This window comes from Aulonocara stuartgranti (assembly GCF_965226115.1).
Source record: "Aulonocara stuartgranti genome assembly, chromosome: 9".
Taxonomy (NCBI): domain Eukaryota; kingdom Metazoa; phylum Chordata; class Actinopteri; order Cichliformes; family Cichlidae; genus Aulonocara; species Aulonocara stuartgranti.
In genome coordinates, this window is record NC_138960.1 from 2,710,260 (window position 1) to 2,737,989 (window position 27,730).

The 27,730-nt window shown below is 43.9% G+C and overlaps 1 protein-coding gene across 1 annotated transcript; it reads left to right on the forward strand.

Annotated features, from left to right (window-relative positions):
• Positions 1–570: 570 nt before the first annotated feature.
• On the forward strand, positions 571–27,730 carry LOC309714548 (phospholipid phosphatase-related protein type 4-like; the record flags this gene model as incomplete). Its single annotated transcript, XM_082547092.1, has 7 exons — positions 571–690; positions 8,769–8,954; positions 16,241–16,370; positions 18,015–18,210; positions 24,042–24,099; positions 25,279–25,452; positions 26,033–27,730. The coding sequence occupies 7 exons, from the start codon at positions 571–573 to the stop codon at positions 27,728–27,730; spliced, it is 2,562 nt and encodes an 853-aa protein (XP_082403218.1).

Sequence of the window (27,730 nt, forward strand, 5' to 3'; positions counted from 1 at the left end):
GCAGTGGGCAGCCACCAATGCAGCGCCCGGGGAGCAGTGTGTAGGGACGGTACCTTGCTCAGGGGTACCTCAGGGTAGCCGTTCAGTGGAGTCGAACCCCCGACCTTCCGATCATGGGGCCACCACTCTACCTACTGAACTATCCCTGCCCCTGCATAATGGTGCATTATGGCGGCGCGCACAGACGCAGCGGCCCGGAGCTCCTGCACTTTTGCACTTTTGGTGGTATTAGGTATTATTTCACACAGTCTGGGGTTACTTCAATACAACAGAGATGATCTACTACAACTAAGCCGTGGAGATCTTCAACTAACATCCGAGTATCTCATCCCCCCGAAGATCGTTAAGCAACCCCCGGGGCTACCCGCAACAGCAAGCCGCAGGAGGAGACGTTGCGAGCGGAGGCAGAAGAGAGGCAGGCGGGGAGGCCTGTGGGCATGGCTAAAGACTAGTCCGTTTAAACCACCACTCCCGACCATATTCCTCTCCAATGCCCGTTCAATCCGTTACAAACTGGATGAAATACGACTGCAGATCGCCACTCGACGGACTTTTAATAACTGTTCGTGCATGATTTTCACTGAAACCTGGCTGGACAGCGCCATTCCCGATGCGGCTATTGATCTAGCAGGCCGCACCGCCTATCGAGCCGACAGGTCTGCGGACTCGGGTAAGAAGACTGGCAGGGGGGTGGGCATCTATATTAACAACTTTTGAATCAGAATCAGAATCAGAATCAGAATACTTTATTGATCCCTGGGGGAAATTATTTTTTGTTACAGTGCTCCATTTTAAACCAACATTAAGACAAGACAGACAATACGCTAACTAAGAATAGTACAATATATACATATATATACATACATACATACATAAGTCACTTATAAATAAATATTTGGAAAAGAAACATGTGTAGCTGTAGCAGCAAACAGTGTGTTAAGTGGATGCGTTGTACAGGGAGATGGCCACAGGCAGGAATGATTTCCTGTGTCGTTCAGTGGTGCTTTTCGGTAATCTCAGTCTCTCACTGAACGAGCTCCTGTGACTGACCAACATGTCATGGAGTGGGTGGGAGGTGTTATCCAACATTGTCTTTATCTTGGACAGCATCCGCCTCTCCGACACCACCTTGAGGGAGTCCAGCTCCATCCCCACAACATTGCTGGCCTTACGGATCAGTTTATTAAGTCTGTTGGCATCTGCGACCCTCAGCCTGCTCCCCCAGCATGCAACAGCATAGAGGATCGCACTGGCCACCACAGACTCATAGAAAATCCTCAGCATTTTCTGGCAGATGTTGAAGGACCTCAGTCGCCTCAAAAAATAGAGACGACTCTGGCCCTTCCTGTAAAGTGCTGTGGTGTTTTTAGCCCAGTCCAGTTTATTGTCAATGTGTACTCCAAGGTATTTATAGTCCTCCACAATGTCAACACTGACCCCCTGGATTGAAACAGGGGTCAAGTGTTTCCTGGTCTTCCTGAAGTCCACGATCAGTTCCTTGGTCTTTGCCACGTTGAGCTGCAGATGATTCTGCTCACACCACGTGACAAAGGAGTCGACCACAGCCCGGTACTCTGTCTCATCATCCCTGCTGATGCATCCAACCACCGCAGAGTCATCAGAAAACTTCTGAAGATGGCAGGTCTCTGTGCAGTGGCTGAAGTCTGTGGTGTAGAGGGTGAAGAGGAAGGGGGAGAGGACAGTCCCCTGTGGTGCCCCTGTGTTGCTGATCACCTTGTCAGACACACAATGTGGAAGACGTACATATTGTGGTCTTCCTGTCAGGTAATCAACAATCCAGGACACCAGAGAAGCATCCACCTGCATCGCTGCTAACTTATCACCCAGGAGGGTCGGCCTGATGGTGTTGAAAGCACTGGAAAAGTCAAAAAACATGACCCTCACAGTGCTCGCCGGCTGGTCCAGATGGGTGTAGACACGATTGAGCAGGTAGATGATGGCGTCCTCTGTTCCGAGACGAGGCTGATAAGCGAACTGAAGGGGATCCAGATGTGGTCTTACTATGGGTCGCAGCTGGTCCAGGATGAGCCTTTCCAGGGTCTTCATGATGTGGGAGGTCAGTGCCACGGGCCTGTAATCCTGGGGGCCACTGGGACGAGGCGTCTTTGGTACAGGGACGAGGCATGATGTCTTCCACATCACCGGGACCCTCTGCAGACTCAGACTCAGCATAAACAGTTTATGAAAGACTCCACACAGCTGGGGGGCACAGGCCTTGAGGACAAGGGGACTCACTCCGTCTGGTCCAGCAGACTTGCCTGAGTGAAGTCTCCTCATTTGCATCTCAACCTGGTATTGAGTGAAGGTGATGGGTGGGGGAGGGGTGTCAGGAATCTCACAGGAGGCAACATGTGAAGAGAGAGGCTGGCACAGTGGTGTGGCTCTGGATTCCAGGCTGACTGCAGGTGAGGTTGTGGGGGTCGGAGCAGACACTGTGGTGTCGAATCTATTGAAAAACAGATTCAACTCGTCGGCTCTATTCTCACCTCCCTCAGCTCCCCTGCTGTTGGTTGGCCTGAATCCAGTGATGGTCTTCATGCCCCTCCACACCTCTCTCATGCTGTTCTGCTGGAGTTTCCACTCCAGCTTCCTCCTGTAATTGTCCTTAGCCTCTCTGATCTTGTCCTTTAGTAACACCTGGACCTTCCTCACCTCCTCTTTGTTGCCCCCTCTGAAAGCCCTCTTCTTGTTGTTGAGGAGGGCTTTGATGTCCTTAGTCACCCACGGCTTGTTATTTGGGTAACAATGAACAGTCTGAGCTGGAACAATGGAGTCGGTGCAGAAAGTTATGTAGTCTGTGATACACTCAGTAAGCCCATTGATGTCCTCGGCGTGAGGCTCACAGAGTGTTTCCCAGTCGGTCACCTCGAAACAGCCCTGTAGTTCCGCTATTGCCTCCTCTGACCACCTCCTAACAGTCCTGGTGGTCACAGGTTCCCTCCTCACAATTGGCACATAGCGGGGGGTGAGGTGAATCAGGTTATGATCTGACCTACCAAGTGGGGGGAGGGAGGAGGAGCTGTATGCATCCTTGACGTTAGCATACAGTAAGTCTAAAGTTTTCTCTCCCCTGGTGGGACAGTCCACATATTGTTTGAATGTTGGTAGTGTATTGTCCAGTGATACATGGTTGAAGTCACCCGAGATCACAATAAAGGCACTCGGGTGCTGAGTCTGTAGCCGAGCTATGGCAGAGTGGATAGTGTCACATGCAGCTGTGGGGTTAGCAGAGGGGGGAACATAAACAGCCACCAAGATGACGTGAGAGAATTCCCTGGGTAAATAATACGGCCTGAGTCCAACAGCACACAGTTCAGTGTCCGGGCAACAAATCCTTTCTTTGATTGTTATGTTGGCAGGGTTACACCACCGGTTGTTAACTAAAACAGCAAGCCCACCTCCTTTACGCTTACCGCTAGCGATGCTGTCCCTGTCCGCCCGAACAGTGTGGAAGCCTTCCACGGAAGCATTCTCATCGGGAATGACCTGGTGCAGCCATGATTCGGTGAAACACATCAGGCTACACTCTCGGTATTCCCTCTGACTCCGTACCAGTGCTGAGAGCTCGTCGATTTTACTTGCCAACGATCGCACATTTCCCATCACGATAGACGGCAGACACGGTTTAAACCTCCTCCTCGCTTCGAGCCTCCGCTGTCTCACCGTCACCTTTTTTCTTCTCTTCTGTCCTTGACCTCTGCATCCCCGATGTGTTTTCCTCCAAATTTCAGCTGGTACTTCTGCGGGCACTTCTGCGGGCCTGGCCAGCGAGCCGGCCGGCATCAGGGCGATCAGCTGATCTCTGGAGTAAACAGTCCGTGCGTGTAGGAGATGTGCCGCGGTCCCGTTCCATGATAAAAGTAACAGTTCCACGGCCACCAGAAGAACAAAAACTCTCTCAATCCACATGATTGAGTAAGAGATAGAAAACGGAGGAAAATACAAGTCAGAAAAAAAAAAGAATACGTAAGAAAAAAGAGCTAAACTAAGAGAAAAGCAGGAGCGACTGTAACAGGCTGCACGCTGGTTGGCGCATGCGCACAAGTTTGGTGCACGAACGTCACGGTAACGGAAAGACTGTGCAGTACAGAGGTAGAACTGTTGGTGTTAAAGTGCCGTCCATTCTATCTCCCTCGGGAATTTTCTGCCGTTTACATCTGCGCTGTTTACATTCCACCAGATGCTAATGCTAAGCTAGCGTTAGCACAATTGAGCAGCAGCATCAATAACAGCCTGGTAGCACACCCGGACAGTGTCTTTATTGCGGCTGGGGATTTTAACCACGCGGACCTGAAATCTGTACTTCACAATTTCCACCGTAATGTGAAGTGTGCTACCAGAGGAGATAGAACGTTGGACCAGGTGTACACCAACATGGCGAATGCATACAGAGCCCAGGCTTATCCCCACCTGGGTCTGTCAGACCATCTCTCCCTTCTGCTACACCCAATATACACACAAAAGATCAAGAGCACTGGGATTACAACCAAAACCGTGAGAACATGGCCGCAGGATGCTATTCCGATGCTTCAGGACTGTTTCCACTGCACAGACTGGGATGTATTCAAGGTGCAGGACACTGACAATCGTGTCGCATTGGACAGTTACACCTCCACTGTCTTGGACTACATCTGTTTCTGTGTGGACAATGTAACAACTTGGAAACGATTCCGTGTGTTCCCTAATAATCCACCCTGGATGACACACGGAGTTCAACAACTTATTCGAACAAGGAACAACGCTTTCAAATCCGGGGACCAGGAGGCATACAGTGCTGCCAGGGCCAACCTGAAAAGAGGCATCAAGACTGCCAAGCAGCAGCACAGGGGGCGTATCGAGGCCAGGTTTGAGAACAACACAAACCCAAGGCAGGTCTGGGAGGGCATCAGGGCTATCACGGACTACAAAAGGAGAACACCATCACCCTCAGCCGACAGTTCTACTCTGGTTGAGGATCTAAATCTCTTTTATGCCCGTTTTGATAGGGAGAACACCGACCCTGTCCTGTCCCCTCTCCCCTCAACCGATCCTGCTCCAGTCCTGAGCACTCATGAGCTGAGGCGTGTGTTCCGGAGCATTAACACCAGGAAGGCGGCCGGGCCAGATGGAGTGCTGGGCCGGGTGCTAAAAGACTGTGCTGCGGACCTGGCGGACGTCTTCACCTCTATATATAACACCTCGTTGTCCTGTTCACTGTTACCATCCTGTTTCAAAGCAGCAACCATCGTTCCCATCCCAAAACAGTCAAATGTCACATGTCTGAATGATTTCAGACCTGTGGCACTCACCCCCATTCCCGCCAAATGCCTGGAGAGACTGGTCATTAAACACATCAGAGCTGCTTTTCCACCATCCCTGGACTCGCACCAGTTTGCATACAGGGAGAACCGGTCAACCGAGGATGCGATCGCCACAGTGCTGCACACATTACTGAAGCACTTGGAACACAGGAACACCTATGCACGGCTCCTCTTTGTAGACTACAGCTCGGCTTTTAATACCATCCGGCCATACAAACTCCGTCCCAAACTCCACCAACTGGAACTTAACTCCTCTCTGTGCAACTGGATTGTGGACTTCCTCACTAACCGTAGACAGAGTGTCAGAGTGGGTAAGAACACCTCTTCCACCCTTGTGGTCAACACCGGTGCCCCTCAGGGGTGTGTTCTGAGCCCTCTGCTATACACTCTCTTCACCCATGACTGTATTTCCTCCTGCGCGTCCAATCTCATTGTTAAGTTTGCAGATGACACTACAGTGCTCGGACTTATATCCAACAATGATGAGACAAACTATAGGACAGAGGTGCAACAACTAGAGTCATGGTGCCACGACAATAACTTGGTCTTAAACACCAAAAAGACCAAGGAGATCATTGTAGATTTCCGGAAGAGGGGCCATAACAACCATCTGCCTCTCTTCATTGGCAGTGAGGCGGTGGAGAGGGTGAGCAGTTTTAAATTCTTGGGGGTAACTGTGACCGAGGACCTGTCCTGGGGCAACCATATCACCTCAGTTGTACGGAAGGCCCAACAGCGCCTCTACTACCTGAGGAGACTGCGGAGCGCACACATTCCCAGATCTCTGATGTTGAACTTCTACAACTGTGCCATCAGCAGCGTTCTGACGTATGGATTTCTAGTGTGGTTCCCCAGCTGCACCAAGGCCGATCAGCAAGCACTCCAGCGGGTGGTGAAAGAAGCTGGCAGAATTATTGGAACAAGTCTGCCAGAGATCAGTAATATCTTCCCCACTCACTGTCTGAGGAGGGTGCACAGTATCCTGCGGGACCAACATCACCCTGCGCGCCACCTTTTCCATCTGCTGCCCTCAGGGAGAAGGTACAGGTCTATACAGGCCAGAACATCCAGACTGGCCAACAGCCTGTATCCACAGGCTGTGAGGCTCCTGAACTCTCTGCCCCCCTCTCACGGACAATAACCATATCCAACTTCTTAATAGCAATGAACTGGTCTGCATTGGTGCATCATATCTTTATTCTCTTCCCCCTCCTGCCCCCCCCCCCCCCCCCTCTTTCTTAAATAGATAACTATCATATCTGATATCATATCTCACAGTACAATAATATTGAATGGGTTGCATTGTTGTATTTTGTCATGTTTCTCAGGTCTTTGTCTGAATTTCTACGAACATTATTGCTAAGGATTGTCTTATTGCATTGGAGTCACACTGGGTTAAATATGTACACTTGGGTTTTAAGGGGTATTTATTATTTTCTTCTTTTTTTTGGGTTGTATGGAAGCCCCAAACGCAATTTCATTGTTCTTGACAATGACAATAAATAAATAAATACTAAATACTAAATAAATACTAATCGCCTGAGCCAAGGTGTGAAACTGGGTGTGGGTCCCGTGGATGAGAGGTGAAACGTCTTCAAGTAACTTAAAGAAGTCCAGACGCTTTTCTTTGCAAGCTCCTTTGATGAAGAATAGAGTCCTGGCCCCTAGCCCTGCCAGTGTAGCAGAAATGATGAGGATGATGATGCAGCAGCAGCCGTTCTTCTCTGCGTGAGTAGCTTAATGTTGTTCGTGTGTAATTCACGTTGAGTAGGCTAACCACGTGATTACATTAATGCATGTAAGGTGAACTAGCAAACATCATCATAGCTACATGCAGCTGTCTTCTTGTTTGATGGCAGATACTCCCTTCACCCTGGCCAAAAAGGCTAAAATGACCAAAGAAAAAGTGGAAAACAGTTAAACATGAGAGGTTTTTGGACAAAGTTTGTGTTTTTTCCATTGTTTAAGCACTGCTTGCAGCCAAGAGTGATACCATATATGCCCTATAGCTGCAGAGAAGACTAACATTGTTGACTTGTTACGAAAAAACAGCTGAACATGAGAGGTTTTTGGACAAAGTTTGTGTTCTCCATTCTTTAAGCACCGGCACCGTTTCAAAAGTACCGGTTTGGCACCGGTATCGGATAAAACCTAAACGATACCCATCCCTACTCCCGAGGGAATAATAAAGTTAAATTTAATTTAATCTAATCTAATAACTTTAATCTCAGCCAAACCGATTTGCTCACGAACAAATAAAACACTGAAAAAGTCAAACAATAACATTTTTAAGTTATCAAAGTGACTTATATATCATGCTTAACCCGAGTAGCGAAAGACCGCGGGGGTTTGAAGACGATGTGTCAGTCGACTCAGATATTTGAAGTTTACACAGCTACATTCTCACCTGAAAATATGTTAAAAGTTTTTTTGCGACCCAGAAAGAGAAATAAGAGTAATATTAAAACTAAGTTGCTGCTGCCATTGTTAGAGACTGGAATTGGCTGGGCCGCGCTATGAATTCTGCGATATGGTTTTTTGAATTTTGTTGTCTGGGTGGAAATTTGGGAGAAATTCGGGAGAATGGTGGCTCCGGGAGATTTTCGGGAGGGGCACTAAAAGACCACGCAGACCACGCCCCACCACAGATTGATTCACACTATTTGCTCAAATCCAGCTAAATGCACTCAGACTGACTCGGTGGCGTTTCATAAAACAGATGGACTGAAAGAAAACAAAAAACACTAAAGCAATATCAAATATGGTACTTCATATTTTTCCCATATTATAGTTTTTCTTCTTGGTAAAACCCACTGCTCATCTGGCAAGCAGAGTGTGGTTAGATGGGCCATGCTGGGCACCTAGGAGATGTTATGGTACTGGGCACTGGCAGTTGAACTCTGGTGAAGAATGTCAAAAGGAAAACCGAGTATGCTCCCGTTTGCACACATAAACCTCCTCTCAGCTTCACAGTTCTGCTAAAAACAATGTCCCTAGCTCACTGTATAAAGCAGATATTTATGTAACTAGTTGAGTATTTTGCTTACACATCAGTACAGCGAGTACTTCCATTTGCTGAATTGAAAAAGTAAATACCACATTTATAACTCTGACCTTATTTTATAGTTGGGATTGAACTGAACATGTTATAATTAATGTTGTCTTAAGACCTGGTTGTCATTTTGTTTGTTGGGATGTAATTAATAAGAGGAATTAAGTCCACGTGCCATCTTGCATAACCGTCCATCCATCCTGACCTTTCTATGTTGTTGTTCTTATTATGAAATGAAATGTTAATGTGCTCATTGACCCACGGGTTCATATGGGCATTTGCAGCTTTGACTGGCTGTTTAGCTATTCAGTGGCAATCTGCTGAAGCTCTTGCTGTTTATGACTTTGAACTAACGCCTCATTTTCTCTGTCTGCTGATGTTGTGTCTGTGTGTAGCTGCCCATCCTGGTCTCATCTGTGGTGAGTCTGTACTTCCTGGAGTGGACGGATGTGTTCAAGCCAGTGAAGTCTGGCTTCAACTGTCATGACCGCAGCCTAAGCCTGCCCTACATTGACCCTAACCACGAGGTCATCCCCTTCCTGATGTTGCTCAGCCTGGCCTTTGCTGGACCTGCCATCACAGTAAGGCTTCACACTTGACAACAGCCTTATTTTAAGTCTTGAAACAGTGCAAAATAGCCTTTAGCAGTCATTATGGAGGTGCTCTAGTCTTAGATTTTATAGTATAAACACACAACCATTGTAAAATGTAAATTAGAAAGAAGGGGAAGAGATCTGCATTTTTTCCTCTGGGTGTCCGTCATCTTTATCACAAATCAAATTACCAGAAAAGCTCTGAGAAAACTGTCAAAGCTAACAGGCAGTGAGACTCCAGACCTGGACAACTCAAGTGCAGGACTCGGGAGATTACAGCTCAGTGCATTTATTTACAGTGAAGTTATTTACAGTTACCTTTGCAGTTATTTATTTGTAAAACATGCTTGGAATCGTATGATTTTCGTTCCACTTCTCACGTGTGCACCACTTTGTGTTGGTCTTTCACGTGGAATTCCAATAAAATTGATTCATGTTTGTGGCTGTAATGTGACAAAATGTGGGAAAGTTCAAGGGGGCGAAATACTTTTGCAAGCCACTGTATGTACGACAGTTACAATACAATACAACTTTATTTATGTAGCACAAAGACCAGAGGTACATCAAAGTGCTTCTCAATAATACAATAGTAGGAAACTAAATTAAAATTACATAAAATTGAAATCACTTAAGGAAGTGCAAAATACACTACCAGATGAAACAGAGCGCTAATTACTCGGCAGTGCTAAGTTAAATAAATAAGTTATTGATCGTAATTTAAAAGATTGAATGAATTCAGACACGGGAATATCAACTGGAAGATTATTCCAGTAATGCAATAATATAAGTTAAGATTGCATACAGGTGCGATTGGAAAATGCAATGAATACTACCTGATAAAAACACCAACTAGTGTCAGAGTTCATGTGCAAGTGGGGGTGGGGCAGTCAGTGAAAGGGCGGCGTTGGATTCGGAGGGAGGAGCTGGATACAGGTCTGGAGTTCATGTGTGTGAGAGTCGAGAGGGACGGAGCAGGGCAAGACTTCAGCTTCCTGACAGCCTGATGGACGAAGCTGTCTCTCAGTCTGCTGGTTCTAGCCCGGAGGCTCTGGAGTAGCAGGAGCACGGTTTTAACTAACCGATTAGCTCGATGATCCAGTGAATACAAAGTCTCAGCAGCTACTTTAAGTAGTGGCTTCTTAATTAGATCATTAGGTGGGTGATTGGAGCAGGTGTGTTCGGCCACAGACGGGAACCTGTGATGAGTCCCGCCCACAAACACATACAAACAAGAACAAGGACACAAGGAAAAAGAGAATGTCATGAGGGACCATGACCAAAAACAGGGTGAGGACATCTAACAAAGCTGAAGTCACAGAAAACTAAGAACTAAAGTCACAAATAACAATACAATAAAAAATCATCTTAAGACAACAAGAAGTTCAGGGAAATGCAGAATAAAATTATTAACAGAAAAAAAAATAATACAGAACTCGAACACATAATATATCAATAAAGAGCTGTAAAAGCTGCTAATAATAAAATGCTCAAACAGATTTAAGGAAGGATCATGTCAGTTAAACCTCAGTTAAGTAGCAGAAGTGTTGATGAAATTAACAGGCATGAATTAACATGTGTGCTAGAGTGGCAACAATGAGACAACCCCCAGGACAATGTTAAATTGTCTCTGATCAAGGAATCAGAAACTGACTTCATGAGGGGGGCCTGAGGGCCCAGCGTACTCTAGTGGGTGCCTGTGAACAGCTGAAATTACATTATTTGGAAATGGTCCAGGAAACCTTACCAACTTTGATTCTACAAGTTTTCTTCTTAGATCTTCACTGAGTTCATTGGAGTTCAAGGTTCAAGGCTCAAGGTTCTTTATTTGTCACATGCATAGTTAAACAAGTATAACACACAGTGAAATGTAGCCTGACACGCTCCTCGACATTTGCAAAAAGGGGGGGGGGGGGGGGGGTAGAGGAAGAACATTATATATATAGTATATACATTAGGTGAATGTGCAGTAGTAGCAGCAAGCAGGTGAATTCTGTGCATTAAGTGAATTAAATAAGAATAGACAATCTGACTATTTTACAGGATAGACAATATAAACATATTTAAAATTAAAGGAATTTGAAATGTACATTGTGCCTTGGTTTAGTGTCTGGGAGAGTCCTGTCTCAGTCAATTATAGATGATGTGAGAGGGCGGGTGTGTGTGTTTAGGGCACGGATGGCTTGGGGATAGAAGCTCCTCTTGAGTCTCTCTGTCCTTACCCGGATGATGCTGAACCTTCTACCAGATTGCAGAAGTTGGAACAGTTTGTTGCCTGGATGGGACGGGTCCTTCAGTATCTGCGCTGCTCTAGTCCGGCATCTCCTGGTGTAGGTGTCCTGAAGCGGGGGGAGAGCAATCCTGCAGCAGCGTTCTGCTGTACGGATCACTCTCTGGAGAGCTTTTTGGTCCTTCACACAGCTGTTCCCAAACCACGATGTCATGTTCTGTGTGAGGATGCTCTCCACAGCGCCTGTATAGAAAATCCTGAGGATCTTTGGAGAGACCCTGAACTTCCTCAGTTGTCGTAGGTGATACAGGCGCTGCCTAGCCTTTTTGGTCTGGACCTGAATGTGGGCAGCCCATGTCAGGTCTGAGGAGATGTGGACACCAAGATACTTGAAGGACTGCACCCTCTCCACTGGAGCTCCATTGATGATAATGGGCTTGTAGTCTCTGTGCTGACTCCTTCTGAAGTCCACCACCAGCTCCTTGGTCTTGCTGACGTTCAGCTGGAGGTGGTTGTCCTGGCACCATGATGCCAGATTCTTCACTTCATCCATGTAGGCCGCCTCATCGTTGTTGGAGATGGCACCCAACACCACTGTGTCGTCAGCAAACTTCACAAGGGTGTTGGAGCCGTGGGTGGCCACACAGTCTGAAGTGTAGAGGGAGTAGAGCAGTGGCGAGAGGACACATCCCTGAGGTGCTCCTGTGTTGATGGTGATGCTGTTAGAGACGCATCTATCCACCCTCACCACCTGAGTTCTGCCAGTGAGGAAGTCCAACACCCATGCACACAGACGGCTGTTAAGTCCCAGATCCCTCAGCTTTGTGAACAGTCTGCAGAGCACTATTGTGTTAAACGCTGAACTGTAATCAACAAATAGCATTCTCACATAGTTACCCTGTTTCTTGTCCACGTGGCTGAGAGTGGTGTGTAGGACGTGGGCGATGGCATCCTCTGTGGATCTGTTGGATCTGTAGGCGAACTGCAGCGGATCTGTGGTGTCTGGGATGGAGGAGGAGATGATGTTCTTCAGCAGCCTCTCAAACACCTTCATTACTACCGAGGTCAGTGCAACTGGCCGGTAATCGTTCAGGGATGAGGGTTTGCTGTTCTTGGGCACAGGGATGATGGTGGATCTTTTGAAGCATGTGGGGACCACAGACTTCGCCAGGGACTCGTTGAAGATGTAAGTGAACACACCTGCTAGCTGGTCAGCACAGCAGCGCAGCAGACGGCCGGTGATGCCGTCTGGCCCCGCCGCTTTCCTTGTGTTCACTCTCCTCAATGCCGCTCGGACGTCATGCTCCGCGATGCTGGTCACCGGTCTCTCGCTGATGACGTCACTGTCCTCGGTAGTCAGGCGGTAGATAGCATTAGTGAATGCAGAGTCAGCATTGTTCTGAATTCTGTCCACTACCAGAAAATCCTTGGCTTCAAAGTGGCTTCAAAGTTTCTCCATCCATCCATCCATCTATCCATCCATCTTCTTCCGCTTTATCCGGGGCCGGGTCACGGGGGCAGCAGCCTAGCAGGGAAGCCCAGACTTCCCTCTTCCCAGCCACCTCCTCCAGCTTATCCGGGGGAACACCAAGGCGTTCCCAGGCCAGCCAAGAGATATAAGCTTTCCAGCGTGTCCTGGGTCTGCCCTGGGGCCTCCTCCCAGTGGGACATGCCCGGAACACCTCACCCAGGAGGCGCCCAGGAGGCATCCTTGTCAGATGCCTGAACCACCTCAGCTGGCTCCTTTCGATGTAGAGGAGCAGCGGCTCTACTCTGAGCCTCTCCCGGATGGCTGAACTTCTCACCCTATCTCTAAGGGAGAGGCCAGCCACCCTTCGAAGAAAGCTCATTTACACCGCTTGTTTCCGCGATCTCGTTCTCGTCATTACCCACAGCTCGTGGCCATAGGTGAGGGTAGGGACGTAGATCGACCGGTAAATTGAGAGCTTCGCTTTTACACTCAGCTCTTTCTTCACCATGACAGACCGGTGCAGCGTCCACATCACTGCGGCCGCAGCACCAGTTCGTCTGTCGATCTCCAGCTCACTTCTCCTATCACTCGCGAACAAGACCCCAAGATACTTGAACTCCTCCACTTGGGGCAGGAACTCATCCCCAACCCGGAGTGGGCACTCCACCTTTTTCCGGCTGAGAACCATGGCCTCAGATTTGGAGGTGCTGATCCTCATTCCCGCTGCTTCACACTCGACACTAATAACTGCTGTCATATCGAGTGAAAAAAATACAACATGCTTTTTTTACATAAATATTGGTACAATAAGTGGTGTAAAGTGTGTAATATAAAGTATTGAATGAATGTGTTTGAATGGGTGAGTGCAGCTTATAGTGTAAAATGACTGAATTGCCAGTAAGTGTAGAAAAGTTCCGTATATAAATATCAGTGCCATAATATTTAGACACAGTCGTGTAAATCTGATGTAGAAACCTGGTTTGGATATAGGGCTGGGACAACGCGTCGACGTAATCGATTACGTCGACGCAAAAAATACGTCGACGTAAAAAAATCTGCGTCGATGCGTCGTCACTTTCAAAAAAAGACATGGCGGCAGCGAGTAGCGGAATCATGAGTGAGGCAGTTGCAGTCAACTTAAATCACTCCACCCGAACACGCAGTTCTACAGTATGGGGATATTTTAACAGAAAAGGAAGTGATTCAGTCGTTTGCCGACTTTGTAAGGTGGAAATAGCCTATCATAAAAGCACGACGGCTATGCACCAGCACCTCAAACGACTGCATCCAGGAGCAGCTTCTGCAAAGGACAAACCACCGTAAGTTTTCAACTTTTTTACTAACGCTAGTTTTTACCCGTTAATTCATCCAGACCCCCCCACGTAGACGTACACTCACTCATAGACACAGAGATAAACACCCAACCTCCGTAAATGCAAAACTCATTTAAGCTGCTGAGCAGTAACATATAGCAGTTGCTGTTGTTATTGTTTTTTTGGTTTGTGGCCCATGCTGGCGAAATGAGTCTGAATGCACGCAGGCTGATTATCAGAATCGGCGAAAGACAAAAATGTGAGACAGCGAATTGGCCGCAGGAGAAATGTTAACAAGGATAATGCACCACCTGCTAAACGTAGCCGTCGTGGACACTATTACAACATTGTTAAAGTGCTTGCAAAAGCAAAATGACAATGAACTCTTGATTTGTCAAATTTAATGTGTTTCATCCTATTTGAACGCTGTTTTTATACATAATGCTTCTCCAGCTTGATCTTATAGGTCAAAGTTATGCCATCTAATGACTAGAAAGCAGTGCACCAGTAAAGGTGCCATCAGCCCTGGGTGTTTAAACGTTATCTTTTCCAGCCATCATGATTACTGCATATCATATGTTCAACATTGGGGATTATCATTAACCTCTTACTGTTATGCTATGAAAGCACATGGCATAACAGTATGTGTGTATATATCTATCTCAACCAGATCCTTATCAAATTATTTTGATATTATGCTTTCCATATGATTATTTTGTAATTATTCGAATTCATCTGTGTGCTGTGTGTGATTTATGATTTCAGGAATAAACAGAAAAGTCTGGAGGACTACTGTCAGAGAAGAAGTATACCATGCACCCCCCAGGGGGTGGCTGTACTTACTGAGAGCGTCTTAGCTATGATTTTAAAAGACAAGAGACCACTTGCTGTGGGTGAGGGATTCAAAGAAATGCTGACCACTTTCCAGCCAGGTTACACTCTGCCGTCTAAGCGTCATTTTACAAGCATGATGGAGAGAAAGTATGAAACTTCAGTGGAGAAACTAAGGAATGAACTAAAAAAAAAGCCTCCAAAACATCCAAAATCTCCCTTACCACTGATGCTTGGACAAGTCTGGTCACAGAGTCCTACTTAGGGGTAACTTGTCATTTCATTATTTGTTCAAAGACGCCATTTCTGCTGTTTGTATATTATTAATTTTTTGCTATGATTTCCTTTGTTATATTTGTTTTGCAAAACATTTAATTTTTTGTTTAAAACAGAAGATTGTAGTACAATGTTATTGTGGATTTTGTTTTGTGAATGAAGAGCACTTTTTGGCAGAAAGCAAAGTGAATGTTACATTTTGTTTGTTTAAAGACACCATTGTTGCTATTTATTTGAAATGTTTTGTTAACTTTTCCTTAATTTTATATATGTTTGCACATTTCATTTCTTGTTAAATGCTATCTCTATTGTATTGATTGTACGACCTCTACAACTTTATTTTGAATTTTTTTTTTATTAAAAGGTCTTCAAATGAATAAATTTGTGTTTTTCATTTATATACATAAATTAGTAAATGTGAAATTGCTATACAAGTCAAATAATGGGGGAAAAAATCGTTAATCGAATCGAAATCGAATCGGATTGAAAAATGAATCGTTAGATTAATCGATGCATCGAAAAATTAATCGCTAGATTCATCGATTAGGAAAATAATCATTTTGCCCAGCCCTATTTGGATAATTTACTTCTATGCATCTCTGAGTCTTTGGACGTGTTGGTTACTTTCACAGTAAGTTTTATAGACTTTTAGATATCATCACTGTAAAAAGCATAAAACTTAAAACACCTTGGAAAGTAATTAAACTTTGCAAACATAAATTCCCGTATGAAAAATTTGCAAGAGAAAAATGTGGTGTACATTTCTCTCTGGTTTAGGGTGGGTCATGTGTCCAGGGTCAGTTTTGATAATATGCACATCACTGGAGCCCCCCTCTCCCTCTCCCTTTTGCACCTGTCCAATGCTAAATAATCTCTAAATATTTATTTTTTCCATCCTTCTGGTTCTGCAAAGATGTGTAATCCCATGCAGAGTGCATTTGTGTGTTAGCTACGTGGCTGGGTTTATCCGAGAGCTTTGAGTGGAATCCAAAGAACAAGCTGTGGCACATTGCTCACATAAAGCAGCCAGTTCCCGTTCATGTTCTCAAACTGGCTGATTATGTCAGAACCACTTTGGCAGAGATTTATAGTCTGAATTTTCTGAGTGTCTCCTCCTCTGTGAGCAGACGTAAAAGGTGAGTTGTTGTGTTGACAGATAATGATTGGAGAGGCCATCCTGTTTTGCTGTCTGTCTTGGAGAAAGCTCGGCGGTGGCGGTGAGGCTAACATCAACGCAGCTGGCTGCAACTTCAATTCCTTCATACGCAGAGCCGTCCGATTTGTTGGTAGGTTGATTTTTTTAAACTGCACACTTACTCATGTCACATAAAGGCAGTCCATGGTAGCCAGTTAAGAATTCTAGTACCTTTGTGGTGACACTTTTTTCCTTATGGGAGCTCAAAATGGGAATTTTACAAGACTCCCCAATTTATTCATATACATGCCGTTTTTTTATTCTATGCCATCAAGTGCTTTATAATTATTTTACGCACACTCTCGATACATTGGGAGGTGCCCAAGGGTACTTGGGCATTCCGAGTGGAGCAGCAAGGAATCAAACCATCAAACCTCTGATTAGCAGACCTGCTCTACCCTCTCTGAGCCACAGCCACCTCTATGTGTGCATTTTATCTGCTAACAGTAAAATTACTATTATCTCAATGGATTCATGCTTTTCGTTTTGGTTTTGCTTTATTAGCATTGGATATTAAAACTGATTCAGTCTCTAAAGACGATGCATTCATCCACAGTGCTAAACCAAAATCATATAATTCCAGCATTACCCAAAAGTAACAAACACAAACTTTGTTTTTAAACCATTTTTGGTTTGGTCATTACTACATGGTAAATCATCCAAATGGTAAATCATCCAAATGCATCCACTTTATAAATTAGCACATCATCCACATTGCAGTGTCACACTATTTGCTTCACTTAATAAATCCGGCCTGTCATGGTCCTGGGCCATGTTGGCCCAGTGTTCTTAGTTTTCTTGTATGTTTGTATTTTGTTCCCTGTTTAGGTTCTGTTTCCTGAGTTGCCCTGTTGTGTTGTTCCCTGAGTGCTTTCCCTTTGTGACTCTCACCCCCTGTGTGCCCCTCTGTGTATTCATGAGCCCTCGTCCCCTTTCGTGTTTATTCCGTGTCTCCCCTGCCCGTTATGTTGGTGTTCTCCCCGTGCTCTCTCTCCTCCTGTCTGAACCTCTGTACTTCCTGTTTCACCTCTACCGTCAGTGTTGTGTTCACTCCTGCCATGTCCCGTGATTATTATCAGTGTCACCTGTGTTCCCCGTGTGCTCCCACTTCCCTCGTTAACCCTCTGTGTATTTATGTCTGCGTCTCCCTCAGTTCTGTGTCGCGTTTTCCCTCATGTTGTGTGTGTTCTTCCCTGTGTTTCTTGGCGAGCTTTGTATTTAGTTTTCCCAGTTTAGTTTTGTATTTCCTACGTTCTGCCTCTCCAGCATTAAAGCTGTAATTTTTGAGTTCATCCCCGTGTCTGTGAGTTTTGCATTTTGGGTCCTCCTCGTGCCTGCCACACAGCGATCCATGACACGGCCACATAAATACTCTCTCACTCACACAAAGAAAATATAATACATAATACAACACTTCACGGTAATTTTATGGCAAAGTTGTTTGTCGACTGCAGCCTCAATTGTGTAGTTAATTTATTATTCATCGTCATTTTACCCTCCTTCATTTTTGCTATTATTAATTGTTGGACAATTCGTGCGGCGTTGAGAGCAACCATTGAAAAACTGAGCTGAGTTAAACTGGACTGGATTGTGAAGTGATCCAGCGTCAGACTATACCGCGATACATTATTTTGTCTAAATAATACAACCATACAATTTAAACTAAACATTGTAAAATCTGATATTCTCACTCTTTTTCCTCTTGGTAAGCACATATCTCACCATCTATCCTCAGGAGTTCATGCGTTCGGTCTTTGTGCCACGGCCCTCATCACAGACGTCCTCCAACTGATGACTGGATACCCAACACCATATTTCCTAACTGTGTGTAAACCCAATTACACCACCCTAAATGTCAGCTGTGAACAGAACCCATACATAATGGAAGATATTTGCTCAGGGAGTGACCCTGCAGCAATCAACCAGGGCAGGTAAGGAAAGAAAAAACACTCGATATGCTCCACTTTACACTGAAAGACTTGGATTCTGAACACTTTCACGCAAACGACACACAAATTAAGAGTGGATCAGTTTTGTAGTCAAGAAAAATCATTTAACGTGATTCTTTGTGATGCTTTATATCACTAGCTATAAAGTACATTAGCACTCTTAGAGGGGAATATAAGACAATTGTCTTATAAAACAGAGAAAAAAAGGCTTTTTCTTTTTAATATTATTATGAAGTATATCACATAAAGAACAGAGCAGGGATAGATTGGAAAACTTACAGACAAGACAGAGTTGGTAAGAAAAATAATACCAGCAGGACTGTGAATGTGTGCAGTGAATGTGAGGGTGTTAATTTTATTCAGTCCAGGTTTAATGCAAATTAGGAGAGAATTATGACAATAATAATAATTATAGTTCAAGCCAAACATCACCACCAATAATCCCAATCAATAACTACGACCAACAATGACAATAATAACAGTGTCAATCCCAAAATGACTTACTTACCTGGATGACTGAGCATGCATCAAGACAGATAATGACAACAAATTACAACAATAATACCGTTATAAGAAAATTATAGGGAATAACTCAATTGCATGCATCATCAATTCTGCAAAAGTATGCTGGAAGGATGATGACACTTCTTCAGAAGCTGGACAATGATGCCAGGAAAAGCACGAAGCAACTAAGTAGGTCATTAGAAGAAGAAACAAACTACTGGAGAGAGGAAGATGATCAGGGAGCCAGAAAGAGACAAGATGAGAAAATTAAAGAGAATGAGGGAAGGAAAACAGCCTAATTACACACCAGGGAGGGAGAGAGTGTATGAAACAAGGGAATTCAATACACATGACATTAATGAAAACAGGAAAAAAGAACAAAGGGGAAAACACAGATAAGTCAAATGAAAATTCAGTTTGGATTTCATTTCTGCTGTGCTAATAGCAACACAGGCAAAGTCACCACTCTGAAAGACTTTTATCATTTGGCTCTTTTACATCAACAATGTGGACTTGTGATTTAAATCAAAGGATTTAACACAAGTTTTGCACAAATTGTTTAGATGTATCGCCATTTCAATACATGTCACATATTTCAAAATCAAATGTTCAAAGTAAAGCTTTTAAATATGGATTGTTTTTTAGATCTGGATAAAACACCTTTAGAGTCAATGGCCTGTATTTGTGTAGCACTTTTACTAGCCCTAAGGACCCCATAGCGCTTTACACATCCAGTCATCCACCCATCAGTGATGGCAGCTACATTGTAGTAGCTGACCACCACCAGTAGGCAACGGGTGAAGTGTCTTGCCCAAGGACACAACGACCGAGACTGTCCAAGCCGGGGCTCAAACCAGCAACCTTCCGGTTACAAGGCGAACTCCCAACTCTTGAGCCACGATCGCCCCACCAATGACCACCTTAAATGACCACCTACAGTACAAATATCACACGATACTGTGTTTCCTGTGATTTATCTTCATGCTTGTTTGAATTATGATCAGGTGAATGACTTTCTTTGCCTTAAGAAACTCTTGAGCTGTTTTTGCAATATGAATATGACTGAAACTGAGAAGAAAGTACGAGCCTGTACACTTCACAACTCATTCTGCTACTTCTATCAGCAGTCACATCATCAAGAAACATTACTGAAACAGTTCCACCTTGTACCATACATGCCCATGCAATAATGCTGTGATATACTTCAGATCATGAGTGTTCTTTTCCATCTCTATACCTTTCTCTTACCATCCTTCTAGTACAAGTTAATCTTGATTTCCCCTACCCAAAGAATTTTTCTTGACTGAGTAGGTCATGTTGTGTGGTCATCATGGTCTTTTGGTGTTGCTGAGCTGGCCGGTGCATTCTTTTTTTTTAACAATGTACCATGTTCTGCCTTTTATAAATTACACTGGATTATACAGTTTTGCACACTGCACTAGAGCTCCCTCTAGTGGCTGATGTGTAATATTGTTTTAAGTGCTTTGGAAAAAGAAAAATAGAGGAAGTCCATCCAAGATGGCTGAACGTAATGCCGAAATATTACAGTTTTAACCTGATATGGACCTTAAAATATTGTTGCTTTGGACGATATTTGTCTATAAGAATGAGTGATGATAAAATAATTGTCTCTTTGTTTTGTTTAAAAATGGTATGATAATTTGTAAGTTTAGGTGAGATCAACACCAAGGTACCTGTAGCTGTCCACAGTCTCAATGTACCTTGTATGTTCAGTGGTTGCAGTGGAGGATGTTTGTGCCTGTGGAAGTCTACCACCAGCTCCTTGGTTTTTCTAGTGTTGATCTGGAGGTAGTTCTGCTGACACCAGTCCACAAGGCCATAGGTCAGTTTTCATCAGTGATGAGACCAACTATTGCAGAGTCATCAGAGAACTTCTGCAGGAAGCACTGGGTGGAGTTGTGAGAGAAGTCTGCAGTGTAGATGGTGAAGAGGAACGGAGCCAGAACCGTTCCCTGTGGGGCCCCCATACTGCAGACAACCCTGTCCGACACACAGCCCTGAGTTCTCGCATACTGTGATCGGTCAGCGAGGTAGTGAAAGATTGTGAAAACTGCATTTCCCAGAATCCTTTGCAGTAGAGATGGAATGTTCTCAGGTTTAGCTAGAAAATGAAAAGTTTTTGGGAAGCCATTATATATCTTGCTCTGATGTCAGGTTTTTGTGTTGTACACCCTTTTTTTGAAGTCTCATATGAAGATTATTGTTCCTGTCCATTTTCTTGGCTAAGTGCATTTGCTACAACAGACTCCACCATTCCATACTTGGTATCCGTAGCCAGTCTTGGTAATGATCTGGCTGAGTTTGTTCGCCACTTCCCAATCCTCCTGATGAAGGCCCTTCCTGTTGATCTTGTACAGTTCAAGGCATTACAGGATCCATGTGTGAGGCATTGAGTCATAGGCTTTGTTGTAGTCTATTCATGCAGCGCGCAGGTTGGCCAGTCTGGTCTCACAGTCTCAAGTGACTGCCCTGTCTACACTTGTACTGTATTGACTCTGTGTTTAATCATTACAAGACAAAAAATTAGATTAGATACAACCTCCTCTTTTTGGAATCTGTACATGCTTATTCCAATATAAGTAAGACAAGACATTGTAATTCACATGCTTAAAATGGATGGAACCTGGACTTTTCTGGTCATGATTTCTGATACCATACTTATCCTTACCCATAGAAAAAAGTGCTTGTGTTAATAGGTGAATGAGGCAAGTTCTGTAAAGCTTTGAGTGCTCCGGTGCTTTGGAGTAAAAGAAGCATGTTTCACTTCGCCTTATCTCAGTAAGGCGATGTGAAAATGAACAAATATCATCTTAGGTTGACTTAAATGTGCTTTGTTCCCCTTTTATTAAAACACAGAAAAACACGTCACACAAAAATACTGCAAAAGGAAACGGTTGCCTTATATGCATTAAGTGTATAAACTCAAAATGCACATCTCACTTAAAAATTAAGATAGCCAAATGTAAACAAATCAACTTGTTAGAGTCCTAAATGATCACCTTTAAAGTGCTAATAACATCATGTACAGTGAGACAAGCATGGAGAACAGCACTGACTGGGAGAGGCTTTGAACAGACGACATACTCAGTTCAATTCAACATGTACGACTTTAAGAATGCACAATGCACTCTTTACTGTAACATAAGTAATACCACACAAATTCATTATTACCATTTGCATAATGTGCTTCTTCTGCAATAAATAATTTCAACTTGTTCTAGAATATATTTCACCTTCACAACCTGTAATGAAATTGTTGACATAATTTTTTATTAAATACTTTTTAATTTAATCTAATTAATAATAACTTCTGTTGTTGCAGGATGTGGTAATAATCTTCCCTGTGGTATCAAAAATGGTATTAAGTATCAAGTATTTTCCTAGGCATTGGCATGAAGTTTGAATATCTAGTAATGTGACAACCATAGTCCTTTAAGATGCAGCTATAAAAAATTAGAAGTATTTTAGATGTTAGGAGGGGTATCACTGCATAAATGGATTGGTTCTTATATAGTGCTTTTCTACTCCACCTGAGTACTTTTTCTCATTCACCCATTCATGCAAGCACTTTTTTCTATGCAAGATTTATACTCTGATGGATGCACCAAAGAACAACTTGTAGTTATTTTCTTGGCCAAAGACATTTGGTATGCAGACTGGAGCATGCAGGGATTGAACTACCAACCACTAACCTTCTAATAAGGTAGATGACCTGCTCTGCCTCCTGAGCTATAGACACCACATAGCAGTGGGATGCCTCACATTACAAGGGTGCACAGTCTCGTCACATCTGATTTGTAGAACTGAACAATAAACACAAACGTTTTTCCTTTTGCTCCCTACATTTTAACATAAATATATATTTTCTACTCCTTACATTTTCAAAACAGGCTCACTACTTCTTACTGACCAGTTGGTATAGAAGAGAATAACTCCCCCCAAAAATGCAGCATTTATGTCATGAGAACTACCCTGAGCAGTAATGACAAGAAAAATTATATCCTAGTCATTATACAAGAAGGGAAAAAAACAATTTAAATTGGAAAACCAACTGGAAAAATCAATTTGTCATCAACATGATTACAATTACCAGTAATCAAGTAACTTGAACAAATACTTGTTTGTACAAAAGATGTACAAAAAAACAACCACACAATTTCTAGGATGTTATGTGTTTTTAACAGAATACTTTATTTTCAGATGTCATGGTTTTCTTCGTTTATGTCCCCTAAGGCTGAAGTATGATTTTCTGATTGTTAATTAGAAAGAAAATACAAAAGTTGAAGCAGAAGAGACAAGTTTCTCTGAAGAGATGGTGAATAGACAGATTTTAAAGAATGAACATTACAAACATTTAATCTCTCTAATATTGTATCTGACAGAATTTTTTTAAAGCAGCACAACTGTGTGTATGTGCTGTATGTGTTGTTCTGAGTTTACAACTGGACTTCTTCCCCCTCAGAGAGACAGTGGTCTGTTCCTTCCTGCATGTGTTCCAAGAGCCAAATAGGTGCTTTTTGGACGCTACTACTACGACTGGTTTAAAGGACGCTTCAAATGATTATTGCACTCCAGCTTTAAATATTATGCATGTCTTTTGTATTATTTATTACGTTTTGAAATTGAAACCTGAGTTTTAAACTGACATACATTGCAACACTTGTGTTACAATGAGATTAATGCAGATATAATTATAATGGTTATGTCAGCACTAGAGTTGACCCACTTCTAGTGCTGACATAAGCTGTGCTATCTGTTTTCAAACCCTTAATGCAATTTGCATGACACCACAGATGTTGCAACTGTGCAACTATGTTTTCAGGATGAAATCATACAGCTCCATAAATGCACCAACACTTACCAATGTGCACACATGCAGAGTCAGGAGTTAGCATGAGGCTTTAATATCAGGAGCTGTCATAAGTAGGTCATGGATGGAGCAAAGTGAGAAACTAAGCTACAGATTCACTTTCCTTCTGTAGCACTCTGCAGTTTATAACGCTAGCTTAATTTGGTTCTGCTTTGTTTATATAGGCCAGTTTACAACAATAGTAGCCTTAGGCAAGCCTTGTCTCTATGCTTGTATGTGTTTCATTAGTAAACATATGACTGCAATGTTACAGAGCACATGAAATGAGGTTCAGTTTTGGTTCAGTCATTTAGTCCCTAAGATAGTGTGTAGGATTTTGTTTTTGATATCTCAGGCCAGTTGTGTTTCTTTTTACCTCCTGCTCTCCTGCTGAGGTGAATCTTGGATGAATTTGTTTTTGTTCTTTTGTCTCTTGCAGGAAATCCTTCCCATCACAGCATGCTACTCTGGCATCCTTTGCTGCCGTCTATGTTTCGGTGAGTGATGTTTTGAGCTCGTGCAAATGGTCATCCCCAATGTTACAGCAGAAGTCCCTCACAACTTCTTAGGATACCGTTGTCTATTTGACTTAACAAAAAAACTTAAATTCAACTTATCTTCTTATTTTTTTTATCAGTTACATAACAAACAACTCAACCCTCTGTGAACCAAACAGGCTTTCTTTTCAGTTAAAATGTAAAATGAGTTTTTCTCCTCATGGAATATGTCTGTGAAGGTTCTCAGTCATCCAGGTTATCGTAGTTTAAGGAGCTTGAAAAGAAAAGGATCTGGACAAAGAGTGACCTTGGTCCTTTAGATGCAGATGGACTGTCGAGTCCATCTCGACGGGACAAGACTCAGCTGTCCATCTAAAGGACAAAGGTCACTCTTTTGAGGACGCCAGTGTTCACATTTTGGACAGAGAAGACCAATGGTTTGAAAGAAGGGTGAAAGAAGCCATCTATGTCCTCTGTGAGCGACCATCTTTGAACAGAGGCGGTGGTTTACGACACCAACTGTCTGCCATCTATAATCCAGTTTTGAGATCCTTCCCTCAGCACACATCCTAGAGCATTTGACCTCAGGAAATCACAAGATGGGGTGGGGCTAGGTTTCACAATGAGCTCACCCAAAACCCTGGCTGATTGTGACCTACACCCGTTTTCACACCTTGGCTCATATGATTAGGGAGAGAATCATTAGGGGGTCCATGACGTTCGTGGGGGGACACTCCCATGGAGCTTAAATCTGGGACTCTTTACACCAGTTGCTCTTAGAACTGAAGAAGCTTCTCGGATGAAACATCTTCAAGGAAACTTAAAGAAGTCCGGACACTTTTCTTTCCGAGCTCCTTAGACTCCTCATGGAAGATGCTTTGAGCAGCAAAAGTGAAAATTGTTGTATTTAGACATAGGAAAAATGCACTTATATTGGTGAATGAGACATATTGTACAAAGTGCTGAAATTGTTCAAAATCAATTGTATCAGCTTCAGCTGAGTGTAGCTTCAGCTCATTCCTTAGCTGTGCACTCCATAAATTTGTTTTTATTGTTTGGGGGAAATGGTAGTATTTTGAGACAGATCCACAGTATGCTACCTCCCTAAGCGTATATGACAAAAACCAATAAGCTTAAGGCTATAAATAAAACCAGTATTGTATTTGCCGTATGTTGCAGATGTATTTCAACAGCACTCTGACGGACTCATCCAAGCTACTTAAGCCCCTGCTCGTCTTTTCTTTTATTATGAGTGCCATCATTTGTGGCTTGACCAGGATTATTCAATACAAGAACCACGCAATGGACGTCTACCTGGGCTTTCTACTTGGAGGTGCTGTTGCTGTCTATCTGGTATGGAATTAGATGTGGTTTTTGCCACTATGGGTACAGATGTTCTCATCATAATAAAAGTTTATGTTTGGAGACACATGTGTTGGCTGCTTTTAAGTTTTCAACCAACTTAATTTAAATCAAGGTTAGATATTTTATCAGGTACAGTATGTATGAGATTTAGTTGGATTCAAATTGAGTTAGACAATCACCAAAGTCAGTGGGATTTTTTCTCACATCAAAGCACTCAATCAAATAGTCTCATGAAAGACTGGCGCTTTCAATGTAGTATAAAGCATTGAACCGACTAAATTGTTCACAGTGTTATGGGTGGGATTAAGGGACCTGAATCCATCCAGTTCAACAATAGACCCATCCTGAAGGCCCATGAGAAGTATTTTCTGTTTTTCCTTAATTTATACACACACTTGAAATCGCTTGTAATAAAAAGGGTAGTATTACTGTAGTTACAAGGCCCTGCCCAAATTACACTAGCCTATCCAAAATCAGAATCCAGGTATCAAGCATGAAATCATATTAATATTATATTAGGTTTTAAGTAAAAGAATCTAGAAGTGTTTCTCTGTTTCTCTGTTGCCAGGGATTGTATGCAGTTGGAAATTTTCAGTCTAGTGAGGAGACCAGCAGCAGTCCTCCTGCACTTGTGCACTGCCCACCTTGCTCCTTGCCACATATTAGCCAGGAAGCTGTCCTTAACCACCTGCAAATGAAAGCTAGCATATCTGGGGAGCCTACCATCCCCATCTCCCATTCTGAGGGTCTGCTTCACCGAGGTCTTCAGCAGCAGAGGCCCGATGGAAGCCTGAAGCGCTCTAGTGCAGATGTGGAAGTGATATCCCCACACAGCCCCCACAGCAAAGATGCCATGATGACCTTTAGTCACACTCTCCCTCGGGTCCACACCCCACAGGCTATGGCAGCATATGAAGAGGCAGCTAGGCGCCATGCTGCCACCCTCCACCATGCCTCCATGGACTCTAGCCGCTCAAAGCAGCTTTTGTCTCAATGGAAAAGTAAGAACAACACTCATAAGTGTTCTCTTCAGGTCCCAGATTCATTCTCCTCGTCTGTAGACTCGTCATCAGGGCCGCCCTCCCAGCATCCACACCATCATGGCAGCATGGAGCTCCGATCAAGCTCTGAGCCATCTGCTATGGGTCTGAATGGTGGTTTTGATGCCCATGCATATATGGCCAAACTGGCCACAGGTGCTAGTACCACTTTACCCACTAACTGTAGTGGTATCACTGGAGGAGCTAGGATAAACATGCAGCCTCGACCTGGGTCTTCTCAACTGGTCCACATACCAGAGGAAGGTCATGAAAGTTATGCCATCTCTGACAGGACAGTGGGAGGCGGAGGAGGAAATGAGGGGATGTCAACAACAAACAGCACTATCCAGGCTACCTGGCAAAGAGCTGCAGAGAAGACTGCAACCTGCAGGACTAATGAAAATGGGCAGAATCTCCAACCTCGAATCATGCAAGTGATTGCTATGTCTAAACAGCAGGGACTTCTACAGACCCATTCCAAAAGCTTAGATGAAAGCAGCATGGCGTGCAACAACACAGGGAGTTTCCAAGGCACTGCTCACTACAGGGCACTTACTGATCAAGACCCCACCAACACCACAGGGCCCAGCTCATTGGGCAGCACATCAGGCAGTATTTCAGGGAGCACTGGTGCAATTGTCAGAGTAGAAGCACACCCCGAAAACAGCAGACCAGTGATCCAAGCTCCATCTACAGATGGAAGCGGAACATGGAGGTGGCGATCCCTGGATCACGGCACTGGAGCTGGTGGAGGTACAGAGACGATTGGTGTAGGGGGAGCATCAAGTGGGTGTTTGAGGCAGTCTTTTGAGCTCAATGATCTGAACAGAGACTCAGAAAGCTCTGACTCAATACGTGAAGGATCTATTGACAGAAAGCGTGCCAATCACATTGTTACTACCACCGCCACCATTAGCACCCCACCCATAATTACAGTTCACACGCAGAAAACTGGGCAGTCAGAGCAGAGGGTTCAACCACAGGGCCTCTCTACTATAAGGGTAACTCCAGGTGATGGAAGCACTTCTGGGTCTGGAGGAGGTGGTGGCAGTGGCGAAGGTGGAGAGAGTGCTTCAGAAACCCCTTCAGTCACCTCAAGTCGAGAGTCCACACTACAAAGAAAAGTCAATAACATCATCCTGATTCCAGAGAGAGCCAACAGCCCAGATAATGCTCGGAATATTTTCTACAAGGGAACATCTATTACTCCTGTTTACAAGGACTAA